This window comes from Amblyomma mixtum, chromosome 3 (assembly GCF_055824585.1).
Source record: "Amblyomma mixtum isolate Tamu chromosome 3, ASM5582458v1, whole genome shotgun sequence".
NCBI lineage: Eukaryota > Metazoa > Arthropoda > Arachnida > Ixodida > Ixodidae > Amblyomma > Amblyomma mixtum.
The window spans coordinates 135,978,217-136,003,623 of record NC_143014.1 but is presented as its reverse complement, the minus strand read 5'-3'; the positions used below and the strand labels follow the sequence as shown (position 1 = coordinate 136,003,623).

Here is a 25,407-nt window from a genome sequence, read left to right as displayed (position 1 = left end):
AAAAAAAGCATTTTCTTGAGTGCGGCAGCATGCGTAATTGGCAGTGAATACGCTCTGCGCGCTCGTTGGATGGACTACACTCGCACGCGCCGTATCTTATAGCGTTAAGGCTCCCGTTCTGCAGAAAATATGGCCTCGTCGTCGGCGTTGTGAGCGAAAAATCCCCGGAGAAGCAGCCTAGGTGGGCCGCATAGGTCACGTGACCTTGTGGTATTATCACAGCCTGCCCACCGGATACTGAGGCGGTTTTCGAATCACCCAATTTTTCAGGGGGTTTTGAAGTAGTGTCATTGCTGATCACGCCTGTGAAATTATTTTTTCGATTTTGGCTAAAACAGTGCCGCAATCACCAATTGAAAGTGCGCAATCACCAATTGAAAGTGCGAAGCAGATGGGCCTTTTAATTAGGCGTCGTCAAGTTGTGCTGAAGGCGCTTAAATTGTGTTCAAGTTCGTGGTCTGCTTCACCTTGGCGCTACTTCGTGAGCCGTGTTTGCAGCATTCTGCCCGGTGTAGGGTGGTGATGGAAGAAGTCAGTGAAGCTTTAGTGCCATATTCAAGCTTACACGGGACGTGCGGCCGAGCTATAAGACTCTTTACCTCAGAGCTCATGTACACTTATGGAGGCCACGTTCGGCGACCCACCAGCCACGGTGACTCAGTTGCTTTGACGTTCTGTTGCTGATCCCAAGGTCGCGGGATCGAATCCCGGTCGTGGCAGCAGCATATCGGTGGAGGCGAAATACAAGAACGCCCATGTGCTGTGCGTTGTCCGCGCACGTTAAGGAACCTCGGTGGTCTAAAGTAACCTGCAGCTCTCTACTATGGCGTCCCTCATGGACCATATGTGTGTCGCCTTGAGACGTTAAACATTGTTATCATTATTATCTTTCAGCGACACATATTTGTTGCACAGAATCAAACCGCTACGCCAGACCTAAACGAATAGGGGAAACTCCCCGTCATGAGGAGCAAAACCGCAAAACAGGACGGGACAGAGGCAGGCGACCACGACGGTTTTGCTCCTCATGATATCCTACCAACTGGCCTACAACCACGCCCTACTAAGAAACTCCCCGTGTTCATCGCCAACTAAATAAAAATAATAAAAGTAGAGACATCAGACTTCAGTTTCTTAAAATACGTTTATTACCGCTCCTGCAATCCATGACGTCCAAGCTGATATGAGCTAAGCGAAGCGAGGGACATGACGATGCAAGTTCAATGCAGCAAAAATTTTAAACTACTTTCTTTCGTGACTGCATGTCTTTGCATGCTACTTCATTTGCCACCCGATACCTTTCACTTCGAAGTTGCCGGCAGCTGGGCGTAACATTTTTTTCAATTTTTTTTTGTCCTAGAGACATTTTAGCTTTGCGTTGTTGTTTCCTTCATTTTTCATTGCATCTGTGTTAATTATGTGTAACTCATTGATCTTTACATATAATTCATGTAGTACGTATGCGATGTTGTTACTTTTCTTGTTTTTCCTTTGTGTACTTTACTGTGTAATTTGCCACCCCCCTGAGCAATGTAACGGGTGACGGGGCCACTTCAGGCAAAAAATGAATTGCCTTTTGTCCCGTCACCTCTGACAAATCGTTGTCAAAATAAACTTCACTTCACTTCACTTCAACATCAAAGTACGTTTGCCTCTTAGTGCAAAAGCACTACATAACAAGGTCCCAACCAAGAATTTTGCGTGATGCCTCGGAGTAACTCCGGTAAGCTCAGGTTTCTTCGGAGGAGCACCGAGCAAGCTGCAGTCAATGGGCGGAAGCTTAGGGTGAGTTCGGAGAAGCGTCGCGTCAGCCGTAGCCAACGGGGGGGGGGGGTGACCTTGAGGGTGACTTGGCCAAACCTAGCATAGCAAAGGCCCATGCAGGAATAAAATAAATACTGCCGTGACCGGGTTTCGAATCCACGGCGGCGCTGCACGAGAGCATTATGCTATCACCGATCACGCCTCTTGTTAAACTGCAACACACTATCGCACTGTGCACTGCACATTGCCGTCAACTGCCGTCTGTAGCGCGAACAGATCAGATCAGCTTAACCTCGATCAGAGCTTAACCTGACTCTAATATCGTCACCAGACGTGCCGACGACCCAGCAAAGCAAAACCATGAGCCAACCAGGCTAAACACATGCTTTCGCACGTCTACTCGGTTTAAATACAATAAAACCCTACCACTCTTTTGTCTTATCTATTCTTTGTCATTTTCTTCCACTGCAGGGTAGGAAACAAAATACCCCCAGCTCTCTTTACTTATCCTACCTATTCTTCCTCGTCCATGTCTACCCTTTGGTGCTGCGGAGAGCACGCTGTTCACTTTCGTCTTGCCTTTTCAGGGCGCACGTTTCACTGTTACTGCGAGACTGTTTATCCACCAGCTCTTTACTGGCTGTACACTGTTTACTATAAATTCGTTTTCTTTCAGTTAGATTTTGCGAGATGCCGTCGAGGAAATGGCACATTAGATATCAATCGTCGAACACAAAATATATATACTATGCCCGTGTAGACTGCTTTTTTCTTCAATTATTTTTTAGTCACGCAAACGTTGGTCGTCTGTGCGATGTACGGTAGGCAGAATTGCATCCGTTAATTTGTGTATCTGCTGCTGTGTATCTGCGCCACGCGCGTGCACGTGGCGATTTACTGATCGATAAATACTGCCATGGGGGTGATCAGTGTATGTCTCGCATCTGCGTAATGTGTCGCAGAGATGGTTCTGTGACATGCATGCGCGCTTGCAGCCTTTTTGAATGAGTTGCAGCATGCATGTGCTCAAGGATGAGTTGGTATGGTTTGGTTTATGGGGTTTAACGTCCCAAAGCGACTAAGGCTATGAGAGACGCCGTAGGGGAGGGCTCCGGAAATTTCGACCACCTGGGGTTCTTTAACGTGCACTGACATCGCACAGTACACGGGCCTCAAGAATTTCTCCTCCAAAGAAATTCAACCGCCGCGGCCGTGATCGAACCCACGTCTTTCGGGTCAGCAGCCGAGCACCATAACCACTGAGCCACTGCGGCGGCCTATGTGCTCCGGGATGAGTAAAATGGTGTATTGTTATGTGGGTATACCATGAAGGGAGTTTTATGCGACTGTGGGTCGATGATCGGTGGCGAGACCACTACGGCTCGTCTTTCTGAGGGCGTTGAACTAAGGCCGAACGAAGTGGAAGCGCCCGAGAAAGACTGACCGTCGTTTCATCAGGAGGACAGGTTTTTGTCGAGGTCCTCTTAGACGGGTCATCCTATCAAAAGTCGTCCAGCTTTTTGGGGCATTTCTTTTTGACTCTGCCTCACTTTCACGTTATGACTCCTATTGTCCAGTCTTTCATGCAGACTTTGGACATCTTAAAGCATTGGCGATGTTGAGCTTCATAAATGCTGCAGCAGCACTCCTCTTCAATGCGTCTGAAGAACGGCTTACTCCACAATGAGATTCATGGAATGGAAGCTAGGGAAGCTTTGTTCAGCATATGACCGCTTTCGTAGCGCAATATCGATCTTGTCGGTCGGCGCCTTCTTGTGGAAGGTGCGCAGATGCGCGCACAATGATACAGGGGTCGAGTGACTTGAGTCGAGTGTCTTGTTTGAGCTTACGCCGTAACATTGGTGGATGTGTTTCACGATTTACATGAAATATACTGCATACAGAGCAGCTGACTGTGCCGAGTGCAGAATCGAGAAAACCCACCTCTCGAGGGCAGGGGCCTGCGTCAAAAACTGAGAGCCATGCTTCTAGACGCACTCAGTGAGCAAGACTGAGCCTTACAGGCGGCAGCAGTTCTGATTGAGCGAGTCTTGAGAACCCTTTTTTCCACCTCGGCTGAAGGCGCGCGTGAGACCGTTCAGGGCCATCTTGCTCAGCTTGACGGTGGGGCACTCGCACAGAAGGTACATCAGGTACGCGAACATGGAGATAAGCACTGTGTGGCCCAGGTAGTCCCGCACCTGCAGAGAACGAGTCATTAGGAGCCACAATGGCCACAAGTGTCAGGCTTTCCATTAACGATTACTATCACTGTAATGAGCTGAGATGTTCAACAGCTGTCTACAATGGCCATTTTACTGATCCTATATAAATACACACGCTCGAACACACACGTGTACACAAGCATGCGCACAAAACCACCGCCAAACCAATGAGATATAAAGACATATAAAAGTGCATACAGTGCCACGGCAAGACAGATGGATGCTCGCGGAGTGTATTTCACACGAGTGATCGAAAACGAACTACAACGCCTAACTAACTGGAAAAAAGAAGATACCAACCATGGACCATTGCGTGTAGTACACCGAATGCCGCAGTGTGACCAGCCTTGTAGAGATAACGAGCATCTGCACCAGGTACCCGCAGTACGTTAGCCGACTCAGAGGCACAAAGACGTCGAGCGAGAGCAGCCGGTTCACGAGCGCTGCACATAAAAGCGTAGTTCCGTCACTCGACTGTTGTTCATACAATCTGCGCGTAATGTACACGCCGATCGAGGCCTAGAAAATGGATTTGAACAGAGACGCACCGGCCTGTCCGGTGGCGCAGACGAACACGACCCAGCAGACGGCCGTCGCCCAGACAAGCCTGTGCAGGCCGGCGTATGTGGAGGCCCAGGCTTGCACGTACGCTCCGCGGTGGTTCCAGTCGAAGACAGAGTACACCACTGCGAGACCCCCAGCTACGCTTAGCAGCCAGCACACGGCGTACGTGACCTGGGGAAGGAAGAACGTCGCATGTAGGTCTTCGTGCATGCGGTCATGGCAGGCAAAAATGATGGTGGTTCATCGAAGCCGTTTTTGCCACAGCTTCACGCAACTTCGGCGGACGTGAAAACACTGGTACTGCGCTTCTCAGTGTTTTATTTTTCGAATTCTATTCAACATTCATCGCCTGTTAAGGGCCCCTTAACGAGGTATATTATTTTAGGACGGAGCATGAGCAAACATGTGACGATACAATACATTGCATCCTCAAGGCAAATGACCAAAGTATTTTATGCGTTCCGAAGATGTCCCCCGCACAGCAAGCGAAGAGTTTAAAATAAATATTGGTACAAGTGCGGGAATGTAACTATACAGAACAAGCACGTTTTATGTATTTTGCTCCCAAACTATAAAGACAGACCAAGTGCGTACCTTTCCAAACCTGACATGGCTGTACTTGTGAAAGCAGAAAGCCACGAGGACTCCGGCCACGAAGCAGGTCAGGTGGCCTGTCGGCCACAAATACATGGCTGCATGACCTTTGAAGAAGAGACTGCAAAAAGATTCATAACAGTCACCGATCGATGAAAGGAGAAGCGTGTGAGCCGTAGCTTCATTTGTGCCGTACATAGGTTAACGGGCTGCTGCCGATTTCAAGAAAAGGTACGGAACTACACATAAATAACCTTTGATCGAACCGCCAGAAGTTTCCGACGGAGGCTGTTTAAAGAGGTGGCGCTGGCAGGACGTGTTCACAAGTAATCAAAAAATACTATTCGATAATTACGAAGCACCAACTCGCAAGTGTTTTCTAGCTAATGATGATAATAATACGCGCGTCCGAAGCAGCAAAAACCCCATTAAACTGAAACTCAAACGCATGCACTGTCCGCAGTTAAGACTGACTAGAAGTCTGAATTGCTGTCTGTACTATGAGTGATTTAGCCGACAGCTTTCCGTAGAAACTACACATCGCAATATAGAGTGAAAAATGGGGCATGGCTATCTACACTTCATAGTCCTATCTCTAAGACTAAAAAACTTGCCCGCGTGGGCCAAATTGTAGCTCCCCTAGAGATAATTTAGCTGTTAACTACTTGGCCTCTTGTGCATTTGGTACGCCGGGACTCCGGAGCAATGCTTCCACTTATTTTCCGTTGTACTCCCCGCAGTATAAACCATGAACTGGGGCACTTGTCTCAAGAAAATGTGACATGCTAATGAGATTACATTTAAGCCTTTAAATCAGTTTGTTCCATAGGCGAGTTTACTACAAAATGCAATCTGGAGCAGCTCCACACCGTGCCATATGCGGAACATTAAAACAATGTGCTGAATCCTAACTTCGTAGACTGGGGGGCCAGTCTGTAAGAATTAATATCTGAAAGACGAACTCAGCTTTAAAACAACACGTAGAAAGGCGAGGACAGGACTGTTTCTACCTTTTCTACGTGTTGTTTCAATGATATACGTTCATCGTGGAAATATTATTTGAATGAAGTAGGTTTCTCCGCCGTGGGTGGAAACCTCAACGAGCCAGCGTTCTTGTAATTAGGTCCAGCATCTGTAGACAGGTCTGCGCTCACACAAGCCCAGTGTGACAACAGCAACATGGTAGCAACGTGAATGTAAACCAGTGCAAGCCCGAGCTTATTATCTGCAATAAATTCCTGCTACAGCCGGAGTGTCTCCCTCTTTAAAAAAAAATGACAACATAACAACTTCTGACGACCATGCGTGGGTCACACTCAGACCTTCTAGTGTGAGAATTAGCAATACAAAACGCCACGGAGTCGACCGAGCACAGCGCCACTGACAGTTCAGAACTGTTGCCTCCACGTAGTCAACAAAAACTGCCCTCAAAATCTTCATATTGAAACCGCGGTTGCGAGTGATTTGACAAGTCATGCAGTTGTGTATTCAGTAGAAGGCCCCGTTGGCCAAATATCACCCCATTTCAGATGCCCAACCGTCATAAGCGTAAGGGCTCGCACAACAGCCAAGTTGTTGACAAAAGTGGCTCAAGTTGCGGTCGACAGCGCACCCGCATTAGTCTGAAATTGAAGCATTAGTCGTCACCACTTTGATGAGATCGTACTCTGGCGAACTTGCTGCGCACTTCTCCCCAGGTAAAGCATAAAAAAACACTCATGTGAAGGTCGAAGTAACGTGGCCAGACGAGATTCCGTGACGCGTTTCACGTGACAGAAATGGCTTCCGGCCGCGCGGTACGATTTGTGCCGCAGAACATTTTTCCCGCAGCTTCGATGGCCAATCCGTCACTATCGCCGCGCTCACGGAAATGGTATTGCTGCTACATCGAGTAACTCGGACCGAGAAGAGCTCGTGCGGCGAACTTTAGACCGTTGTAAGCTTAATCAATATGACGATGCTTAGAAGTTCTTGGAAGTTCATGCAGCTGGAATAAAAAGATGCCGCGAAGAAACAAAGCCACGCTAGGTTTTAGAATGACTATAGACATGCATCTCATTTTAGCTGCATGTTTTCTTGCCTGTAATATTTCCTCCGCGCGGTATTCGCTTAATACCGCTAAGTAATTTATAATTGAAATTCCTCTACCACGCTGTTCGGTTTCGTCGACCGAACGGTGGCTGTGACGTGTAAGGTGCTTTTAGGCCACGTGGGCATGCGTGAAAAAAAAAAAAAAACGCAATATAACGTACCACTCAGCAGCTCATACGGCGGTCGTTGTCATTCCGGCTCTGCAAGCAGGGTGGCTTAAGCGTAGTAGTGAGTTAAAACCACGTATCTGTGACTATATCGCAGTTTTTCATGCCTCACGTTTTGAACACCTTATACGTCACAACCATCGGTCGGTTGATGAAACTGAAACATCATAAAGAATTAATTAAATTATACATTATTTAGTGGTCGTAGGGGAATACTGCGAGGTGATCCATGTATATTAATGCCCAAAACATCATTTGAAAGAAGAAAACACGCAAGCCAAAAATTAGTGTAATACTCCTTTGAAGTCCGTAGCGCAACGGGCGGGATACCTACCGAGAGAAGGCCAGCGTAGCAGGGGGCGCAGAAAGTTAGGTGGGCGGATGAGATTAAGAAGTTTGCGGGGAGAGGGTGGCCGCAGTTGGCACAGGACAGGGGTAATTAGAGAGATATGGGAGAGGGCTTTGTCCTGCAGTGGGTGTAGTCAGGCTGCTGCTGATGATGATACTCATTTAATTTGCTTTTTACTGTGAAGTTAAACGCCCAGAAGAAGCAGCCAGCTAACACAGAGCTCGTTGCAGGCAATGTACGCAGTATCACATGGTATCACCGCGGCAGCCGGAAACGCAAAGGTCGGACACGTGCGAACAGCTGGCGTCGCAGCCGCGCACAGTTTGCACAGCGGTGCGCGACGGCTCACCCCTGCTACCCGTACTGAGTCTCACGTGCGTCCTGCCAGGTGAATGAACCGTGCCACTCACTCAATGTCAGATATGTGCGTGTACGGCAGGGGCTCGAATGCGCTGAGGTAGTGCTGGACGCCCACGGCGACGCAGGCGCCCACTGCGACGGCGACCAGGCAGACCACTCCGGCGACGGGCTTCCTGCAATCAGCAGAAGCGAACGCATTGCTCATGAAGCGAGAGAGGCAGGGAGAAAGTATCTTTCTTATGTTTATCCCGAATTTGTTCACAAGATCTGGCTAGACCTCTGTGCCTCATGTCAGCGTTAATGTGGGGTAAACAGGCGCTGCTTGACGCCTTCAGGACGGCAAGTCAAGCGTCCAAGCAGAGAGGAAGAGAAGCCAAAGAACCGATATCAGCAGAGTACAAAAAGAACACAAGCAACCAGGCTCCTTCTTTCACATTTTTTCACGATATTATGAAGACGCCCCTTCGTACGCGCCCCTTCGCGATACCCAAGCTTCCGTCATTTTCGGACTCTTGTTTTGTTTTCTTTCGAGATTTTCTTTTTGACACACACCTTGCTCCAACTACAGTATTTAAATTATTTCCAACCTGTGCGCTGTAGCCATATTGCTCACAGGACAGCTGTGTGCACCGGGCGCTACCAATTCCAACGCGCTCGCGGCAGATGCGCGCAGCGGTAGCTTATATAGCGAACAGTTAAACAACGCACGGGGAGCGCTTGACAGTGCCAGGTGAAAAAAGCCGTCCAGGTTGGAAGTGTCTCTGAAACCCTCTCTCGCTGCATGCGGTCGCTTTTACTCGTTGTCTCAGTTTGTGCTAGCGCATCGGGTCGGGACCCCGACCGACGCTCATTTCTAATTCCAACAGCGGTGCAACCAGAACTGAGATGTGAGCAGACGCCACGCGATATTATGCGCACAGGCGTGCACCTATGTCGTTTGGTTTATTGGGTTTCGGGTCAGCAGCCGAGCATCATATATAACCACTGCGTCAACGCAGCGGCTGTAGCACAGAATAGAACAGGAATATTAGTGCAATTATTCGGCTACTTTATGGCAGTTTCGGTCGCAGAGAAAAACACATTCGAAAGAAACATTTTGTATTACAGTTTCCTTCTTCCTGAGGTTGCGATACCGCGTAAAGCAAAAACATGTCGCACAGCATTCCGGCGGCATCCTTTTAATGCTGGAAAACGCTTGACTTTACTTTCGGAGGCAAATGCGTAATTAACTTTCCGGTAGACGTAGCAGGTAGCGCTCCTGGCGGCTCCTACATTAAGCACAAGTACTGTTTTAAACGGGGGCTAGCTCGTTTTATTCAATAAGCGACGGGAAAATCCAACAACTGTCGCGAAGGAAGCTGTTCATAGACCTGAGCTAGCGTATTTATGTGGGCCGCCGAATTTATTTTCCCACTGAAGGCAAAAATAGTGGAAGCGTGTGAACGTACTCGAAACTGCGCTCCCTTTTTAATGACCAACACAGATGCTGTGAGAAACACTATCCAAGAAACCTATATGGAATGCCACATGCAAAGTGAGCCGTAGGTTAAAAAAAAAAAAAGTGAAAGCAGTGGGAATGGACCTGAAGCAGTATAGTTGAATGAAACCGTCACGTAAAAGAGAACATGAGTATTTAAGCCATTATTAATTATTTGACGAGCTGGAATTGACTCGAGCACTTTTAATTAAGGAGTTGTACAGCGCCAAAATAAATCTCAAATGGCGCAAGTTTCTGAAAATATAACTTTTACTTCATCGATTTTTTTTTCTTTTTGGCTTCTACACTGTGACGGTAGTCCGCGGATCCTCGAAGGCGACCAGGATTTGGCCCATTGAGCTTGCTCATATAGCGACTGCGGCTTATTACGGCTGTGCGACCACGGCCTGGCCTATATATAGCCAGTGCGGGAGCGTTGCCAAGGGCAGGATGCTTAGAAGCCACGCCCCTGTTGAGGTATTAGCTTCTACCGTGGTAAAAATTATGGCATTTGTGGTTTATTTCGACACTATAAATCAGTGACGCTTTTCTTGCACTTTCAGCGGTTTAAGACCCTTAGTATTCACATTTAAGTTATTGAATTCAAATCAGTCTAAAGTGTCAAATACTCCTGCTTGCTCTAAACGAATGCCAGGAATACTGCGTTTCGTTATTGCCATTTAATTATTGATTTGCAATGCTAGCATTATTTGTTTTTTTTTTCTTCTTAAACTATTGTCGTGCGCTACGGAGAACACATTGAAAATACGCGAGAGGTTCAAATATGGCGCACTTAACTTTTCAGATATGTACAATATTTGGTTTGGTTTATTAGGGTTTAACGTCCCAAAGCGACTCAGGCTATGAGAGACGCCGTAGTGAAGGGTTCCGGAAATTTCGACCACCCGGGGTTCTTTATCGCGCACTGACATCGCACAGCATACGAGCCTCTAGAATTTCGCCTCTATCGAAATTCGGCCGCCGCGGCCGCGGGCTCCAACCCGCGTCTTTCGGGTCAGCAGCCGAGCGCCGTAACCACTGAGCCACCGCTGCGGGTTGTACAATATTTGCGGTCTGATCCGTGATATGCCTTGATTATCCCATAGCAGCAATGCTTGCGCGCTGTTGGATGTTTCATCTCGTGCATGCAGAACGAACAAAACCAGGAAGGTTGTCACTAAATAAAACTTTAAGTGCTCTTTTCGTTACGTCACTTGTGAGCTCCCAGAGATAACGTAGCGTGCACAAGGTGTCTATACTTAGAATCCTTGTCTGTTGGCGTCTCGGCGCAAGCATTTGTTTTTAATTTCATTTACTTTCCAACAGTGCCACGCATTCCAGCCTCCTGGTGCGGTCGGTCTGGCGGGTGCAAGGAACGAGGACGGTAGGGTTGGCACAAGCACATTTATAGGCAATTAATGCACGCGACGAGCCAACCAGACACACAAAAAATATCACATACGAAGAAAACGAACGCGGAAACCGCAAGCGCATGTCAGAACGCAGTCAAGAGCGCGTTCGAGGTAGGCTACCAACGCGTGCTCGAACACAACAGGGAAAGCATCCCAAATAAAGACACTCTGCGCGTTCAGAAAGGATTAAACGTTTCAAAGGAGTCGCTCTTTGTCATCTCCTGAGGCTGTTATGCATTCATAAGTGGATAAAATTTATCTCTTGTACAGTGTCTTTTTATATACAATTTTTTTTCCTCATTGTGCTTCACTGCGTAAGAAGTTAGCGCCTGTTTTTAGCAACGGTGTTGTTGCTCATGTAGCACTATTTGCAAGCTTATTACATGAGCAAGTGCCGTTTGCTTAAGTTTCTGCTATGTGCGTGCCAGATGAAAGTAGTATCGTCTGCTCGCGTCGGCGCCAATGGCCTCAGCGTGCCGTGTGGACAGACGGAAGGACAAACATCTGAAGACAAAAACACGCGAAATCGTAGCCGCTATTAAATGCGTTCCTGCATTAAAAACGACAATGGAGTGCATATTGCAGCCGCGCAAAACGACGAGGGACGAAGAGAGGAAAGCACAGGAAAGCAATATGCACTCCATTGTCAACGACTAGCCCACCTTCACTTGTTACATGAAAAACGATCCTTCGTGCGAGGATATAAAAACGAGATTTTACATTAATACTACATTACAAGGTATTTTAAAGACTCGCAATAAACCTAAGCGCTTACGAAACACGTAATCGTGCAATTTTCAATCGAATGACTTCGTTTTAATGGTTCTTGGAAATTTATTCATAAAGATTTCATTTCGAGACCATACATTGGGTTATCTAAAAATGTATGCATAAATTCATATCCTGCTAACTAACACACGGCGGAAATTACTGTCGCCGGTTGACGGACGGAAACAGCTGCGGGCGATCTTTTGCGTCTCGCCTTTCGTTGACTTTTAGGAAAAAAAATTCTAGCTGTTGTGCGCATGCCACTTCCGCCGCCGACTACAGAGCACCTTTTTTGGCACATTTAAATTTTGTATATGAACTCATTTTTCACTCCTGAACTAATTTTGATTCTGATAAGAAACAAGAGAAACAAAAACAGCGTTGTGTACAGGACTCCCTTTCTTTTCCCTTTTCCCTTTTCTTTTCAGTTTTAAACGCGTGCGATCTCATGTTCTGTTATTTCATGACTTACACTTTCTCCGCCAGCGCTGTTCCTTCTTGTACTATCAGCGTCAATTGAAACGCGAACAAGCCAATTGAAACGCGAACTGCACAACTCGCAGATATTACGAGGTCTGTTAAAAAAGTATCCGACCTTTGGCCGAAGAAAAAAAAAATGGCACAACTGGAGCGTTGGAAACCTAATTACCTTCAAAGTAGTCTCCTTGGGACTCAACACACTTCTCCCAGATGTGCTGCCACTGTTGGAAGTATTCCGAAAAGGCCTTTTTCGGAATGGAGTTTAGCTCAGCTGTCGTTGCAGCCATAATGTCCTTTCTTGTCTGAAAACGTGCTCCTTTCAATGACCTCTTGATTTTTGGAAACAACCAGAAGTCGCAGGGGGCCATATCAAGAGAGTAAGAAGCCTTTTGAACTACAGGGGTCTGGTTTTTCGCCAAAAAAGTCTTAATCAAGTGCGAAGAATGTTCAGGAGCATTGTCGTGATGGATACGCCAATTTCCTGTTGACCACAACTCCGCGGTCTCTTGCGCCGCACAGCATCACGTAGGCGACGGAGGACATCCCTGTTGTACTCTTTGGTCATTGTTTGACCCTGGGGCGTGCGTACTCGTGGTGTGCCACACAGCGAGAGTCCAAGAAAGCAGTCAGCATCACTTTGACGTTGCTGAGCATTTGGCAGGCCTTCTTTGGTCTTGGGGACGTGGAATGCTTCTACTGTGACGACTGGGATTTGGTTTCCGGGTCGTACCCGTACACCCAAGACTCGTCACCAGTGATCATGGTGTTGATGAAGTCGGGGTCACTGTTTTTGGAATCCAGCGTGTCCTGTGAGACTTCAACACGAAGCTGCTTTTGCTCCACCGTGAGCAGCTTCGGCGCAAATTTCGCCGCTACTCTCTTCATGGCCAAATCTTCGGTGATAATGGAATGTGCAGAAAAACTACTGATGTCCACCTCTTCCGCAATTTCTCGGATAGTCACACGACGGTCCCGCATCACCAGAGCATTCACTTCGGCAATGACCTGGCCATTTCGGCATGTTGATGGCCGACCGGAGCGTGGCTCGCTCTCCACCGATGTGCGGCCATCTTTAAGCCAGTTGTACTATTGCTTAATTTGTGTGCTGCTCTAAGCATCATCACCGAAAACCGTCTAAATATTCCGAATGGTTTCCACTTGGCTGTCGCCCCGTTTCTGGCAAAATTTGATGCATTAACGCTGCTCCTGTCGCACCGCCATTTTGCTTGCACTAAAAAACCGACGAGAGCACTGCTCACTACATCACTCAAACGCTGCCTCCCAGCGACTGACGCTATCGGCAGGAGGGAAAAAATTCGTGCATGCGCACGACGGTTCATGGTCTGCTGGTGCAAGCGCGCTTGTTTCACATCCATCAGGTGTTCGCAAAAAAAAAAAATAAGGTCGGATACTTTTCTAACAGACCTCGTATACTAAGGGGGCAAAATACATGAGCAGTTCATTTTCCCATCGAAGCCGAAAAGACCGCTCCTCTGAAATGTTAATAGGCCACGCCTGTATTTCACCTCCAGCCTCTAATATGCTTGATTTTTTGTGCTCGCGTTCCAGTTGTTTTGTTCGCATTTCATTTGACGTTGATAGTACATGCGGCAAAGCAGGAGTAATTCCCTGCTGACTTGAAACACGTTACCGTGTTTCTTGGCTTCCCGAAGTCAAGTTGCCCTCCTCTTTCCTCAATCGCAAGCATTTTTCATTCTCTGTAGCCTCCATTTACCTGTGCGGATGCATTACTGCCGCGGTATTTCTACACGGCAGTGCCTTAGAACGGGTCGTTTCTGATAATAATAATGAGCATCCCGTTCCTTCGTTTCGTTGTAAGCGCATAAAAAATGTGCATTTCCATAATTTCAAAGGACACTTAAGACCAAAGATTGACGTGTCTGTGAATGTCAAAAAACCTGAAGCTAGGGTTCGCAACCGACCCAATTCGTGTGATATGGGCATTATCCTACACAGCCCAGCTCTCTGCGGGCTGCAGGGTAAGCTTTTGAGCCGTGCAGATGAGCAGCTACCGCACGTCCGAAGTTCCAAGCGTCGACAAGGGGAGAAAAGCTCTTGTTCTCACTCTCAGTGGCGTCGTTACTGCCTGAACATGCGGTGAAAAGGTAAACCCTGTGCCCTAGAGACTTCTGACTATCTAGTATATATATATAATGTATTAAGTGCATGCCACACTCACATCATGCCGGGCAATTCAGTCTTTTCGTTGCACTCGAGGAGCTGTTATGAGAAAAAATAATGTTTTCTACGCCGAAAACTGCACTTTTCCATTTGTACAATCGTGGAGATAAGTTAACGGGATGAGGATTGGCGGAAAGCTTGCAATTTATTTATTCGTGGTCGGCCAAGCCAGTTTGCTGAAAAGCCCGAAAGCATGACGGGATACATGCATATTCCACGCACTGCAACGAACATAGGCTGGCTGTGTAGCGATGCGAAGCAGAAATAAGTGTTTTTCCGCCGCATATCATAAAATTTTGTCCGTGCCTGTGCGGTTTCAGTACGTAAGATTCGCGCTTGTGCATAACGGATCAGCGAGGACCGTTGTTGGACAGAAAAAAGAAAAACTCCTGCTGTCGGCATGACATATAAAATACGCATGACAAAAATCGGCATTACACAAAACGGCACACAAGAGCGAATTGAGGCGCAGTTAAGGATAAACTGCCTGAGGTGATTTGTCATATTGCGGACTCACTTGGCCAGAAGAAATACAAGCAGAAGAGTCGCCAGGAAAAGCTGGTAGTCGCAGGCTATGTACCACAGTGTAGGCAAGCACTGCAGTTAAAGAAAGAAAAAAAAAACTGATAAGTTACGTTTTTCTTTGCACTGAACTCTTGTGTACACAAAATACTTTATTTATTTTTTAGTCTCAAGTAAAAATATGTATATTTAAGGGCATGCGACAAGCTGTAAGCTGATTAACCTAATGAACTTCGATCGTTGTTACCTTGATTTCCTCGCTCACCGGGCGTCGCTCCACGATGCGGCAGACGAACGCACAAGACACGCACTCAGCATACAGCTTGCTCCAACGAGCCCCTCCCGCAATATGGTGAAGCTCAGGCATATTTATGCTGCCACTGAACGGACTAAATTAAGGGGCTTGAATTTTAATAATCGTTTAACCCAGTCTAAAACAAGCAGACAATTCGTCACAAAATGTACGGCAAGCGGTCTGATGAAAAGTAAAAAAAAAAAACGCAGTGAGATTATGTTTGGTCAGTTTTACATCAAGTACGCTGACCAGTTTGACATCAAGCTTCTCTTCCATCGTGTCTATAAGTGGACCTTCGCTATAATCAGATGACCCGCCAGAGAGGCACCTATTCCGGCTGGCCCATATGGAGCATTTCGCGGCAGATGACATAAGATAGACGGCAGGGCCATCTGGTCCAGCGGCCCGTACTTACGCGCAACCTGTTTATCTCGCGTCAAGAAGGATCAACAAGTACAAACCGGGAGCTGCGACATTCTGGATGAACTGCACTCACCACGTCGACCGGGTCGCGCAGATTGGACACGTGCGTCAGCACCTGCCACCAGTTTCGGCGACAGACGTTGTTCACGAGGTACTGGACCAGGTCGTCCACCAGGGGCCCCGACACTACTAGCGGGTAGAGGAAGAACATGCCCACCAGGAACGCGCCGGGCACCGTCAGCCTGCACTCGAAAAGGCACGCGCACCCGTGTTTCCCTGCGTCAGCTTCCATCTTCACGAGAGTAGTACAACAACCGCCGTCGCAGCTCAGTCGGCAAAGCACCCCGCGCAGAGTGTCCGGTCTCTATTGCTACCAGCAGACGCTGAGTGTCGGAATGAATTGAGAAGAGCCCCAAGTTCTTTATGCATTTATCTGGACCTTTGCACACTAATGGTTGAGCCATGGAGAACGCTAACGAGACTGGCGACCTAACTTGGTGAAAAGACAAAAAAGAAAAAAAAACAGGAAGCTACTTGAATGTACTTTTTGGCAGTTGTAAGGACCAGTTTTTATAAACAGCGTTCACAACAACAAACGATAATATGAATGAAAAAACTTCGGAACGTGTGCAGTGAATAAAAAAAGCAGTGCTTGACTCAATGTGTTCACATCCACGGAGAGAGAAAGAGAGAGGAAAGAAAAATATTTGGTGCTTGTGGCTTAGGAATCATGCTCACTCACCTGATGTACCGCATAACCGCGGTAACAGGAAGAAGAAACCAAATAGACTTCTTCTTTTTGACTTCATTCAAAATCCCAATGGCGACTAGGAAGCCACTGAAAAAGTTGAAATAAAAGTGAATTTGTTTAGGGCATGGAAGTCAGCGAGATTTAATGGTATTTGGCAGTCACGATGACATGCGCTCAATGGATCATTCAGACCTCGCAAATAAGTCCCCAAATTCAGTCATTCCCTCAGTCGCTGTACTTAGGTCCGTTTAAATGCTCTTGAGACCGCCGCAGTGGGCCAGCGGCATTAGCGTTCGGCTGCTGATCGAGGCCGAGGTCGGGGGATAGAATTTCGGTTTTAGCGGAATACAAAAACGCCCGTATGCTGTGCGATATCAGTGTAGGTTCCAGGTGATCAAAATGAATTCGGAGCTCCTCACTGTCCCTCAGAGCCCGTGCACGCGCAGCTTGTGAGCATTAAAGAGACACCGAGGATAACTCCATCCCTTTCTGTTCTTTGCAAAAAAAAATTTGTCTGTTTCCGGCTATGTTGATGTTTATTTGGCTGCAAATAACACGATTATTTCTGAGAAAACTGGACTAAAAGAATTGAACGTTTTTTAACCACCGCTCGATACAAACTCGTGACGTCTATAACGAAGAGGACTCCGTGATCATGGTTTGGAAGTGAGTGGCGGCGTCTGGCCTCAAAGCTCAGCAAAAAAAAAGAAAGAAAAAAATCACAGGACGATTACGAGTGTGCAACGCGAATCTTTGAGTGTTAGCTGTGGTGTGACAGCGAAGAATTTCTCTAACATGTTTTTTTTTTCTCTCGCAAAGTCAGAAAGCCGGAGGTGAATCCCGACTTGCCCAGAACTGAAGTGAAACTCTGCTCTGGATATCAATGGACGAACTAACCCCCTCCCGCAGCCAAGGCGGACGCCCAAGCCACTAGGCCAACCTTCGTCTCCCATCCTCTCTCCCTCTTTCTCCTCTCCCTCTAAAAGTATGGAGGATCTCCACTTTGCCCCGAGCCAAAACGAGGAAGCTTGTTGCAGGTGGGAAGTGGCAGGCGGCGCTGCGGACGCCGACGACGGCGCGAAACTGAGGAAGAAGCTAACAAGAGCTAACGCTATTCCTTGACATCATCGCATTTCGCTTGTGAAAACGGTATAGAGTAAGGCCCTCAAGTCGCGTCGAACAGCTTTACTTCAAGGATGCCAACATGGCGTTCGCTTCCAATCACGTGCCGCATTTTTGCCTCGAGCCCTCCTCTTCTTTCTCCACACCTCCGGCATTCCGACGCCAATCTTCAACGAACGGCCTGTGCAGGCGATACTCGTGTTTCATTTTCCCTTGTCTCTTTTAGCCCATAAAAGGTCCCCTTTCAGTGGGGATAACCTTTTCGTCGTTAGAACGCGTAATTAAATTATCGATACAGGCCAACTTCAGTCTGTCCTCAGTGTCCATTTAAACTCCAATTACCAACAAAACAATCAATTTCAAAGTAGAAATTTTGCTGTAAATCTAAATCCTCCATGTCATTCGTGGCACCTTGTGAAACAAAGGGTTGCCAAGAACTGATTCCCATGTTTCCGATTCATGTGAATGCGCACCAGTTATTTGTGTTTAGTACTCGTAAGCGCACCGATATATTAATGTATTTGGGATGAGCAAAAGTTGGACAGATAAGCCTTTGTGCAACGGGTAAGGTAACGACAGCTGTAGGTCGCAATCGTCGCTGCAAAATGACTGCGAAACGTGCGTGTCCCGAATGGGTGGCGTGAATGCACGTGCCACGCAGCTCGCAAGCATACCACAAAGACGACACACACTTGACACTCTACGATATTTGTGCTTGCCAGCGTGCATATTAATATTCATGTGAAGTTTATCTTGCATTCCCTATTCCGTGGCATCGATGAACGCCTCTTAACCGCTAAAAAGTACCAGCATTATTTTGCGCCTGGCTAACATTGTGCACCAGTCGATACAGTGTCGTCCGTCTATGGCACGGCTTTCTTACCTCATAATGAAAAATGTCTCGACGGACAGCATTCCGTTGATGACCACGGTGAAGGTGAAACCATCCATGATGTCCAGAATTTTCAATCCTTGCACTAAACACAGAAAGAAGAAAAAGTGATTAAGCGAAAATTGCTCTTTATGTGAACGCCAGCAATTCATCAACCGCAACGAAAAATAACCTTTACAGCAGTATCTTATCACTGTGCCCAGAGCATCTACTTATGATGCCACAAGCACATATGGCTAAGCATCCATGTTTATTGTTTCTTGAGGCAAGTCGTATCACCGATATGTTTTTTCCAACCTTTTGGAATATTTTTTTCTGCACACGCACGGAAAAGCATGCAAAGACCACCGATATCGTTAAAAATTTTTGAAAACTTCCGCGCTTCAACAGAGACAAGCAAGAACCATCGGAATGGCTATATTAATTTCAAGAACCCCATATCTAAAGGGTTCCGAGCCCCTTTTCGTCAAAATTTTATTGACAGGTGGTTATCACGCATTGTTCAAGGAACGTAATCGCTAAAAAGGTGCGTTAAGGGTCGTATTATAGATGTTTCAGGCTACCCAAGTCGGTTTTCCGCTCGTCGGGGTGCTCTACCCTTCACGCTTACCCTCCCCTCTTGCATCTGTTTCTACATACAGGGTGTTTCACGTAACTTGAACAAAGGATTTTAAAAAAGCGGTAAACCTCAGCCCGTTGAAACCAACGACATATTGTTCGCCATCATGTGGCGCTCCTCAGAATATTTTTTATTGTGCTTAATTAGTTAACTAAGATGAATTATGCAAATTTTCAAATATTCATTTTTGTGCTAAGACCGTTACGTTAGGTTGTAGAGCAGGTTTATAAACAACCGATCCAGTTTATTGTAGCATCGTATCTCCTACGGGGTCCTTTTTTCCGGCATCTAAAGAAAGCCCGCGAAATATGAGAAAATGCCACGTGACTACGCTCGTGCGCTATAAAATTGCAGCGCTCTCAACGGCGCTTCGAGCAAACGGAGCGTGCCCGCTGGCCGTGGCAAAGTGAACGGTCGCGCCGCTACGGAAAGTGCTGACGCGGCCAGTGGGCACGCTCCGTTTGCTCGAAGCGCCGTTGGGAGCGCTGCAATTTTGTAGCGCACGAGCGTAGCGCCTGTCCTGTGTCTTTCCTCTCTTGTGTGCGTGTTGTTGTGCGCTTGAATTCGTTTCAAAATAAGCAATGCACCATCTAGCCCAAACAGAAGTTTTGTTTAAAAAATGAGCGTAGTCACGTGGCACTTTTTCATATTTCGCGGGCTTTCTTTAGATGCCGGAAAAAAGGAACCCGTAGTAGATACGATGCTACTATAAACTGGATCGGTTGTATATAAACCTGCTCTACAACCTAACGTAACGGTCTTGGCACTAAAATGAATATTTGAAAATTTGGTTGGTTGGTTGGTTTATGGGGTTTAACGTCCCAAAGCGACTCAGGTTATGAGAGACGCCGTAGTGGAGGGCTCCGTAAATTTCGACCACCTGGGGTTCTTTAACGTGCACTGACATCGCACAGTACAGTGAAAATTTGCATAATTCATCTTAGTTAATTAACTAATTAAGCGCAATAAAAATATTCTGAGGAGCGCCACATGATGGCGAACAATGTGTTGGTGGTTTCAGCGGGCTGCGGTTTACCGCTTTTTTTTTTAAATCCTTGGTTCAAGTTACGTGAAACACCCTGTATAGGGATCTCCTACCAGTTTGTTGGGCCTGTAGGCGGGTACGTACGGTCGGCCGTTTCTAGTTTCTTTTTGCCATAGAATATAAAAGTTCTTCAAATGCTTCATTATACTGCACAGCTAACTCAGAATTGCTGATTTTATGGATTATCCGCGACTGCGAGACTGAGCCGCACGCCTACTCAAAAAGCATTGCGTATTTCGGGCTCATGCAGAGCCAACAGGAAAATGGCGCAAAAGACGTGGACAAACACGACAGGACCAGCGCCAACTTACAACTGAATTTTATTTCGCACCAAACCCGCCTTTATGTAGGCCAACACGCCCTAACATCCGTGTAATCACGCACAGGCAGTAGAAAAGATCACTGTAAGATATCTAACACATGAAGCGCGATAGCAACCACGTAACATACTATCATGGCTAAAAAACCCAACAAAAGTATAGCAAACAACACTAAAACGATCATGGCCAAGCAACTCTTAAACACCAAAAACGATACACACTCATGAGTGATACGAGATGACCAACAAGAAACGTGGAAAAAAAGGTGAAGAATGAAGCGTTAATACCAAAGCAGTGTCAAAGGTAAAAAAAAAAAAAGGTTGAAAAGGATGAAGAGTGCAAACCTTAAAATTGGAAACGAAAAACCAGCAGCCACATGAATGATAACCGATGACCAACCAGAAAAAAGATGGACGCGAAGCTGAGACCAAAGTCGGCGTCCAGCAGCCACATGAATGATAACCGATGACAAACCAGAAAAAAGATGGACGCGAAGCTGAGACCAAAGTCGGCGTCTTTGGTCTCAGCTTCGCGTCCATCTTTTTTCTGGTTGGTCATCGGTTATCATTCATGTGGCTGCTGGTTTTTCGTTTCCAATTTTAAGGTTTGCACTCTTCATCCTTTTCAACCTTTTTTTTTTTTTACCTTTGACACTGCTTTGGTATTAACGCTTCATTCTTCACCTATTTTTCCACGTTTCTTGTTGGTCATCTCGTATCACTCATGAGTGTGTATCGTTTTTGGTGTTTAAGAGTTGCTTGGCCATGATCGTTTTAGTGTTGTTTGCTATACTTTTGTTGGGTTTTTTAGCCATGATAGTATGTTACGTGGTTGCTATCGCGCTTCATGTGTTAGATATCTTACAGTGATCTTTTCTACTGCCTGTGCGTGATTACACGGATGTTAGGGCGTGTTGGCCTACATAAAGGCGGGTTTGGTGCGAAATAAAATTCAGTTGTAAGTTGGCGCTGGTCCTGTCGTGTTTGTCTCTTTTGTCCACGTCTTTTGCGCCATTTTCCTGTTGAATCATGAACCAACTAGCCCAAACTAGAGTTCTTCTCATGCAGAGCGTACACGGGTCTAGTTTGGCGCACAGAGCATGGATACGTATATTGTACGCTCTTATCCCATGCAGCCGACATTAAGTACAGGCATTCTTCAAAGAAAATCACATAAAGAACGCGTGTCGGTGCAGTGTTCTCGGTTTTCTATTATCACACAGGCAATGGCTTGGTGAGGCAAGGGACTTAGCCGCTGCCGATTCGCAAAGTTCTGTTTGTAATCAGCTGCACGGAAGAGATTAAAACAGCAGCACGTGCGTTTACCACGTTTGCCTGAAAATAATTTTCAGCGCTAGATGTATTAGCCTAGTTCCCCTGGTTTCTCGTTGTCGGTGTCGTCGACGGCCTGTTCCGCATGCCCCATTCCGGAGCAAAAAGATACATGCACAAAGCTGCCAGCTTGGGGGAGAATACACAAGGAATATATCTGCCGCAACGGCCGTATTCTGTAAGCTTTCTTTTTTCCCTTCCCGTATTTTATCGCTTTAACATTACGAGCGGCCGCCTGTGACGTCAGGGCTGGCACGCCCGCTGGCTCCGTCATCAAAGCCGGGCCTGACCAGTGGCAAAAAGGCAAAAGAAAGCTATATAAGGTACGGCCCCTGCTTATATTTTCGCAACGTAGAAAATGTGGCCGGCACTGCTCCTGGACACAGCTACAGAGCATGCACAACTCCCACGGGTACGGTCAGTCAGATGGCTCGCATTTGTGTTGCGCAGCGTAAGAAACACGGTTGCAAAGGAAACACACAGTCTGGCCAATCCTGTCCCGCCGGGGATGCGTGGCATTTCAGCAGCTGCCAGCGAAGACAACGGCGCACTGCGCTGTGCACCATCACGATACCGCTTGGCGAAAGGGGTGCAGCTATATATGTGCTCACCCATGGCGTGGGGGTCTATGATGGCGTAGTTGTGGCACAGCGTGACCCACAGGTAGGAGATGACTCGGATGCCATGCAGGCAGCGCAGCCGGTGCGCCTCCGTCTGCCTGCCGGGGCGCTTGAACAGGATCCTCGTGTTGTCGATCGCCGAGAAGGTCAACAGCAGGCGCAGGCACAGCGCTGCGTGACGGACCCCCGGCGCATCACGAGCACGCCCTTCTCGGCAAAGTTCCGTGCCCCATCATGCACGTGAACGACCGGACCCCATTTCTATGCAAGCACCTTTTGCGGAGTCGTGTTCGGCGTTTTGAAAATGCAAATCAGCGTGACAACCTCTCAGCGTCATCGTCGAAATGTTGGCTGTACCACGCGGGCACCAATCGACAACAAAGATGCCCAGGTCATTGTTAGAGGTCTCCGAGCTAAGCTAAACAGACGCGTGTAGTGTCTCCTTCGTTGGCTGAACGTAGGCTAGGTCCCTAAGTGAAAAGCGTGATTTTTTTTTTAACGGTACCTCATATCACTTCAGCCGCCGCGGTGCCTCAGTGGTTATGGCGCTCGGCTGCTGACCCGAAAGACGCGGGTTCGATCCCGGCCACGGCGGTCGAATTTCGATGGAGGCAAAATCTAGGGGCCCGTGTGCTGTGCGATGTCAGTGCATGTTAAAGAATCCCAGGTGGTCGAAATTTCCGGAGCCCTTCACTACGGCGTCTCTCATAGCCTGAGTCGCTTTGGGACGTTAAACACCCATAAACCATAAACTAATCATATTACTTCATTTTTATTTTCGATAGAATCTGGCATCTTCCTCATTCCAACAACCGTACGTGCCCCCTTGAGTATCCGCAAACTAACGAAATAACGTTTATTGCAGCGACGAGCGCATAGAAAATACGCATTCAAGGTTGTTTTTAGTGTTCAGGGCTAGCGCTTGATAATCTATACTCGAGCAATAACATTTTTAGCTCCGAACTTCATGAATTGCTGAGCATGCTTACTCGTACAGAGACCTTGGAAAGAGTTGCTTCGCATTACGAAATGCGATTTCTCTTAAAGGATGTCCTCGACGTCCGTCAGTGGTAAATGGCATTTCTGTACCTGCCAGGAGGACAAATACTGAGACATGAAACGACTGGTCCTAAAGCGCAAAGGGCGAATTTTTAAAGGTATTAGCCTAGTCAGTGAAAACATGAGATATATCTTCAAGCATTTCATAGTTTCTTGCTCCGAAATTGATGGAATGTAAAAACCTGAAGGTTAGTGACAAAATATTTCATCTTATTAAAAGAAATAAACGATTAGGCTCGTTTTTAAACGTCTTTAGCAATAAAACTGCGAGCATACACGCAGGCATACACGTTAAATCATTCGTAGAATTCAACATTGTTCCGTCACCTGCTGATGCAGTAGGGGCACTGAAATTTTGAGTTGTTCAGCCGGCAAAGGGTTAGCTTTTGCAGCGTGCGACAAACAGCACTCCTCCTAAAACTTCGGCAGCCGACACTCCCTTTGCTTTGAAAAATGTGTTGGAAAGTGCGGTTTTCACTTCCCACAGTCAGAACGTTTCTGCAGAAAAGTAAAGATCTGGGCCAGATGGTACATAGGACACATAGAGAGAAAGAGCAGAGTAGAGAGTCGTATAGCAAGGATAGCGGCTGTAAACTTACGAGAAGAAAATGCGCATGACAGCAGAAAAAAACTTGAGAACAGTAAGTGTATAGCTCACGTTTGTCAGGACCTTTCTTGGATCCACTGTGAACGAACATAAGCCACAATTCCAGGCACGTCGCTGACAGCAGTAGTAAGCCAAGAACGCTCAGCATGCATCTAAAAGAGAGGCGACGAGAGGTATAATTGTACGATTTCACAGCTCTGAACATGTCAGAGTAAAAAAAAATGAAAGAAAGATAGTATGGGTTCGTGCCAATCGAGGAAAAAAAACATCTTTTTTAAATAAAAACAACAAAGTACCAAAACCAATGCGCGATTATTAATTCGCACGACCAGGAGACGTGACGCTGGTCTACTCGAAGCGGAAAGCGGTAAACCAAGGCAAATACACGGGGCGTTTCCCCTGGCGTGAGCCAGGACTTCAAAATAGGTCGCTTCATTGCATGAAAATGCAACTCAAGCGATATGTTCTTGTCGGTCGCTTAGTGCAACCAGGAACCATATTGTGCAGCGATTCTTTCGCTTTAACGCATACTTTTGATCTTCTATCACTGTAAGCTACCGCCTGTGACGTCAGAGCTCATAGCTAGCGTTAATGAGTGCCACTCACCGGCTTCCGTTTCGAAGGCGGAACCGACCAACCAGAAATGGTGAAAGAACTAACCAGAAAAAAAACGGTCCTTAGAAAACAGCGCCCAGGGGATAATTTTATTTATTAACTAAATAATCATTAGGTCAAGATTGAATAAATAATTTTGGACCAACTTTCCTGTGGAAAGTTTCAACAGTAGCAGCAGTAAGCATGTTTAGAGGAAGAAAGGGATATTCCTTTAACTGCAGAAAATTGTTGAGCCTCGAACAGCAAACAGGGCAGGTTTTCGAAAGAGTAGGTTCATTATGAAGGCGTTTGTTTTTTTTGTTTGTTTGTTTTTACTTCACGTAATTTGGACAGCTCGCGAAATCCCGAAGGCGCCTTCGAATGCGGCCGCACACGCGCGCTGTTTACTGACTTCGGCTCACCTTCAGGCGGGCCGCCGCGGTGGCACAGCGGTTATGGTGCTCGGCTGCTGTCCCGAAAGACGCGGGTTCGATCCCGGCCGCGGCGGCTAGAATTTCTTTGGGGGAGAAATTCTAGAGGCCCGTGTACTGTGCGATGTCAGTGCACGTTAAAGAACCCCAGGTGGTCGAAATTTCCGGAGCCCTCCACTACGGCGTCTCTCATAGCCTTAGTCGCTTTGGGACGTTAAAACCCCATAAACCAATCACCTTCAGGCGCGAATTTTCATAACAGGCGCTCATGCCGCAGGCGCTTTGATTTTCGCGCGCATTGTTTTCGCGTTTATTCCGCGCTC

The 25,407-nt window shown here is 47.0% G+C and overlaps 1 protein-coding gene across 1 annotated transcript in view; it reads right to left on the bottom strand.

Moving 5' to 3' along the window:
* Positions 1-25,407, bottom strand: part of LOC149352042 (nose resistant to fluoxetine protein 6-like) — a 43,172-nt gene continuing 17,765 nt past the window's right edge. The window contains exons 5-15 of the mRNA XM_089581276.1: positions 24,111-24,211; positions 22,385-22,564; positions 18,450-18,543; positions 16,436-16,531; positions 15,767-15,935; positions 14,971-15,050; positions 8,165-8,287; positions 5,148-5,268; positions 4,538-4,724; positions 4,290-4,432; positions 1-3,965 (exon numbers count right to left, since the gene is read on the bottom strand). Coding sequence (XP_089437402.1) covers positions 3,783-3,965; positions 4,290-4,432; positions 4,538-4,724; positions 5,148-5,268; positions 8,165-8,287; positions 14,971-15,050; positions 15,767-15,935; positions 16,436-16,531; positions 18,450-18,543; positions 22,385-22,564; positions 24,111-24,211 — 1,477 coding nt within the window. The 3' untranslated portion in view covers positions 1-3,782. The remainder of the gene's footprint in view (positions 3,966-4,289; positions 4,433-4,537; positions 4,725-5,147; positions 5,269-8,164; positions 8,288-14,970; positions 15,051-15,766; positions 15,936-16,435; positions 16,532-18,449; positions 18,544-22,384; positions 22,565-24,110; positions 24,212-25,407) is intronic.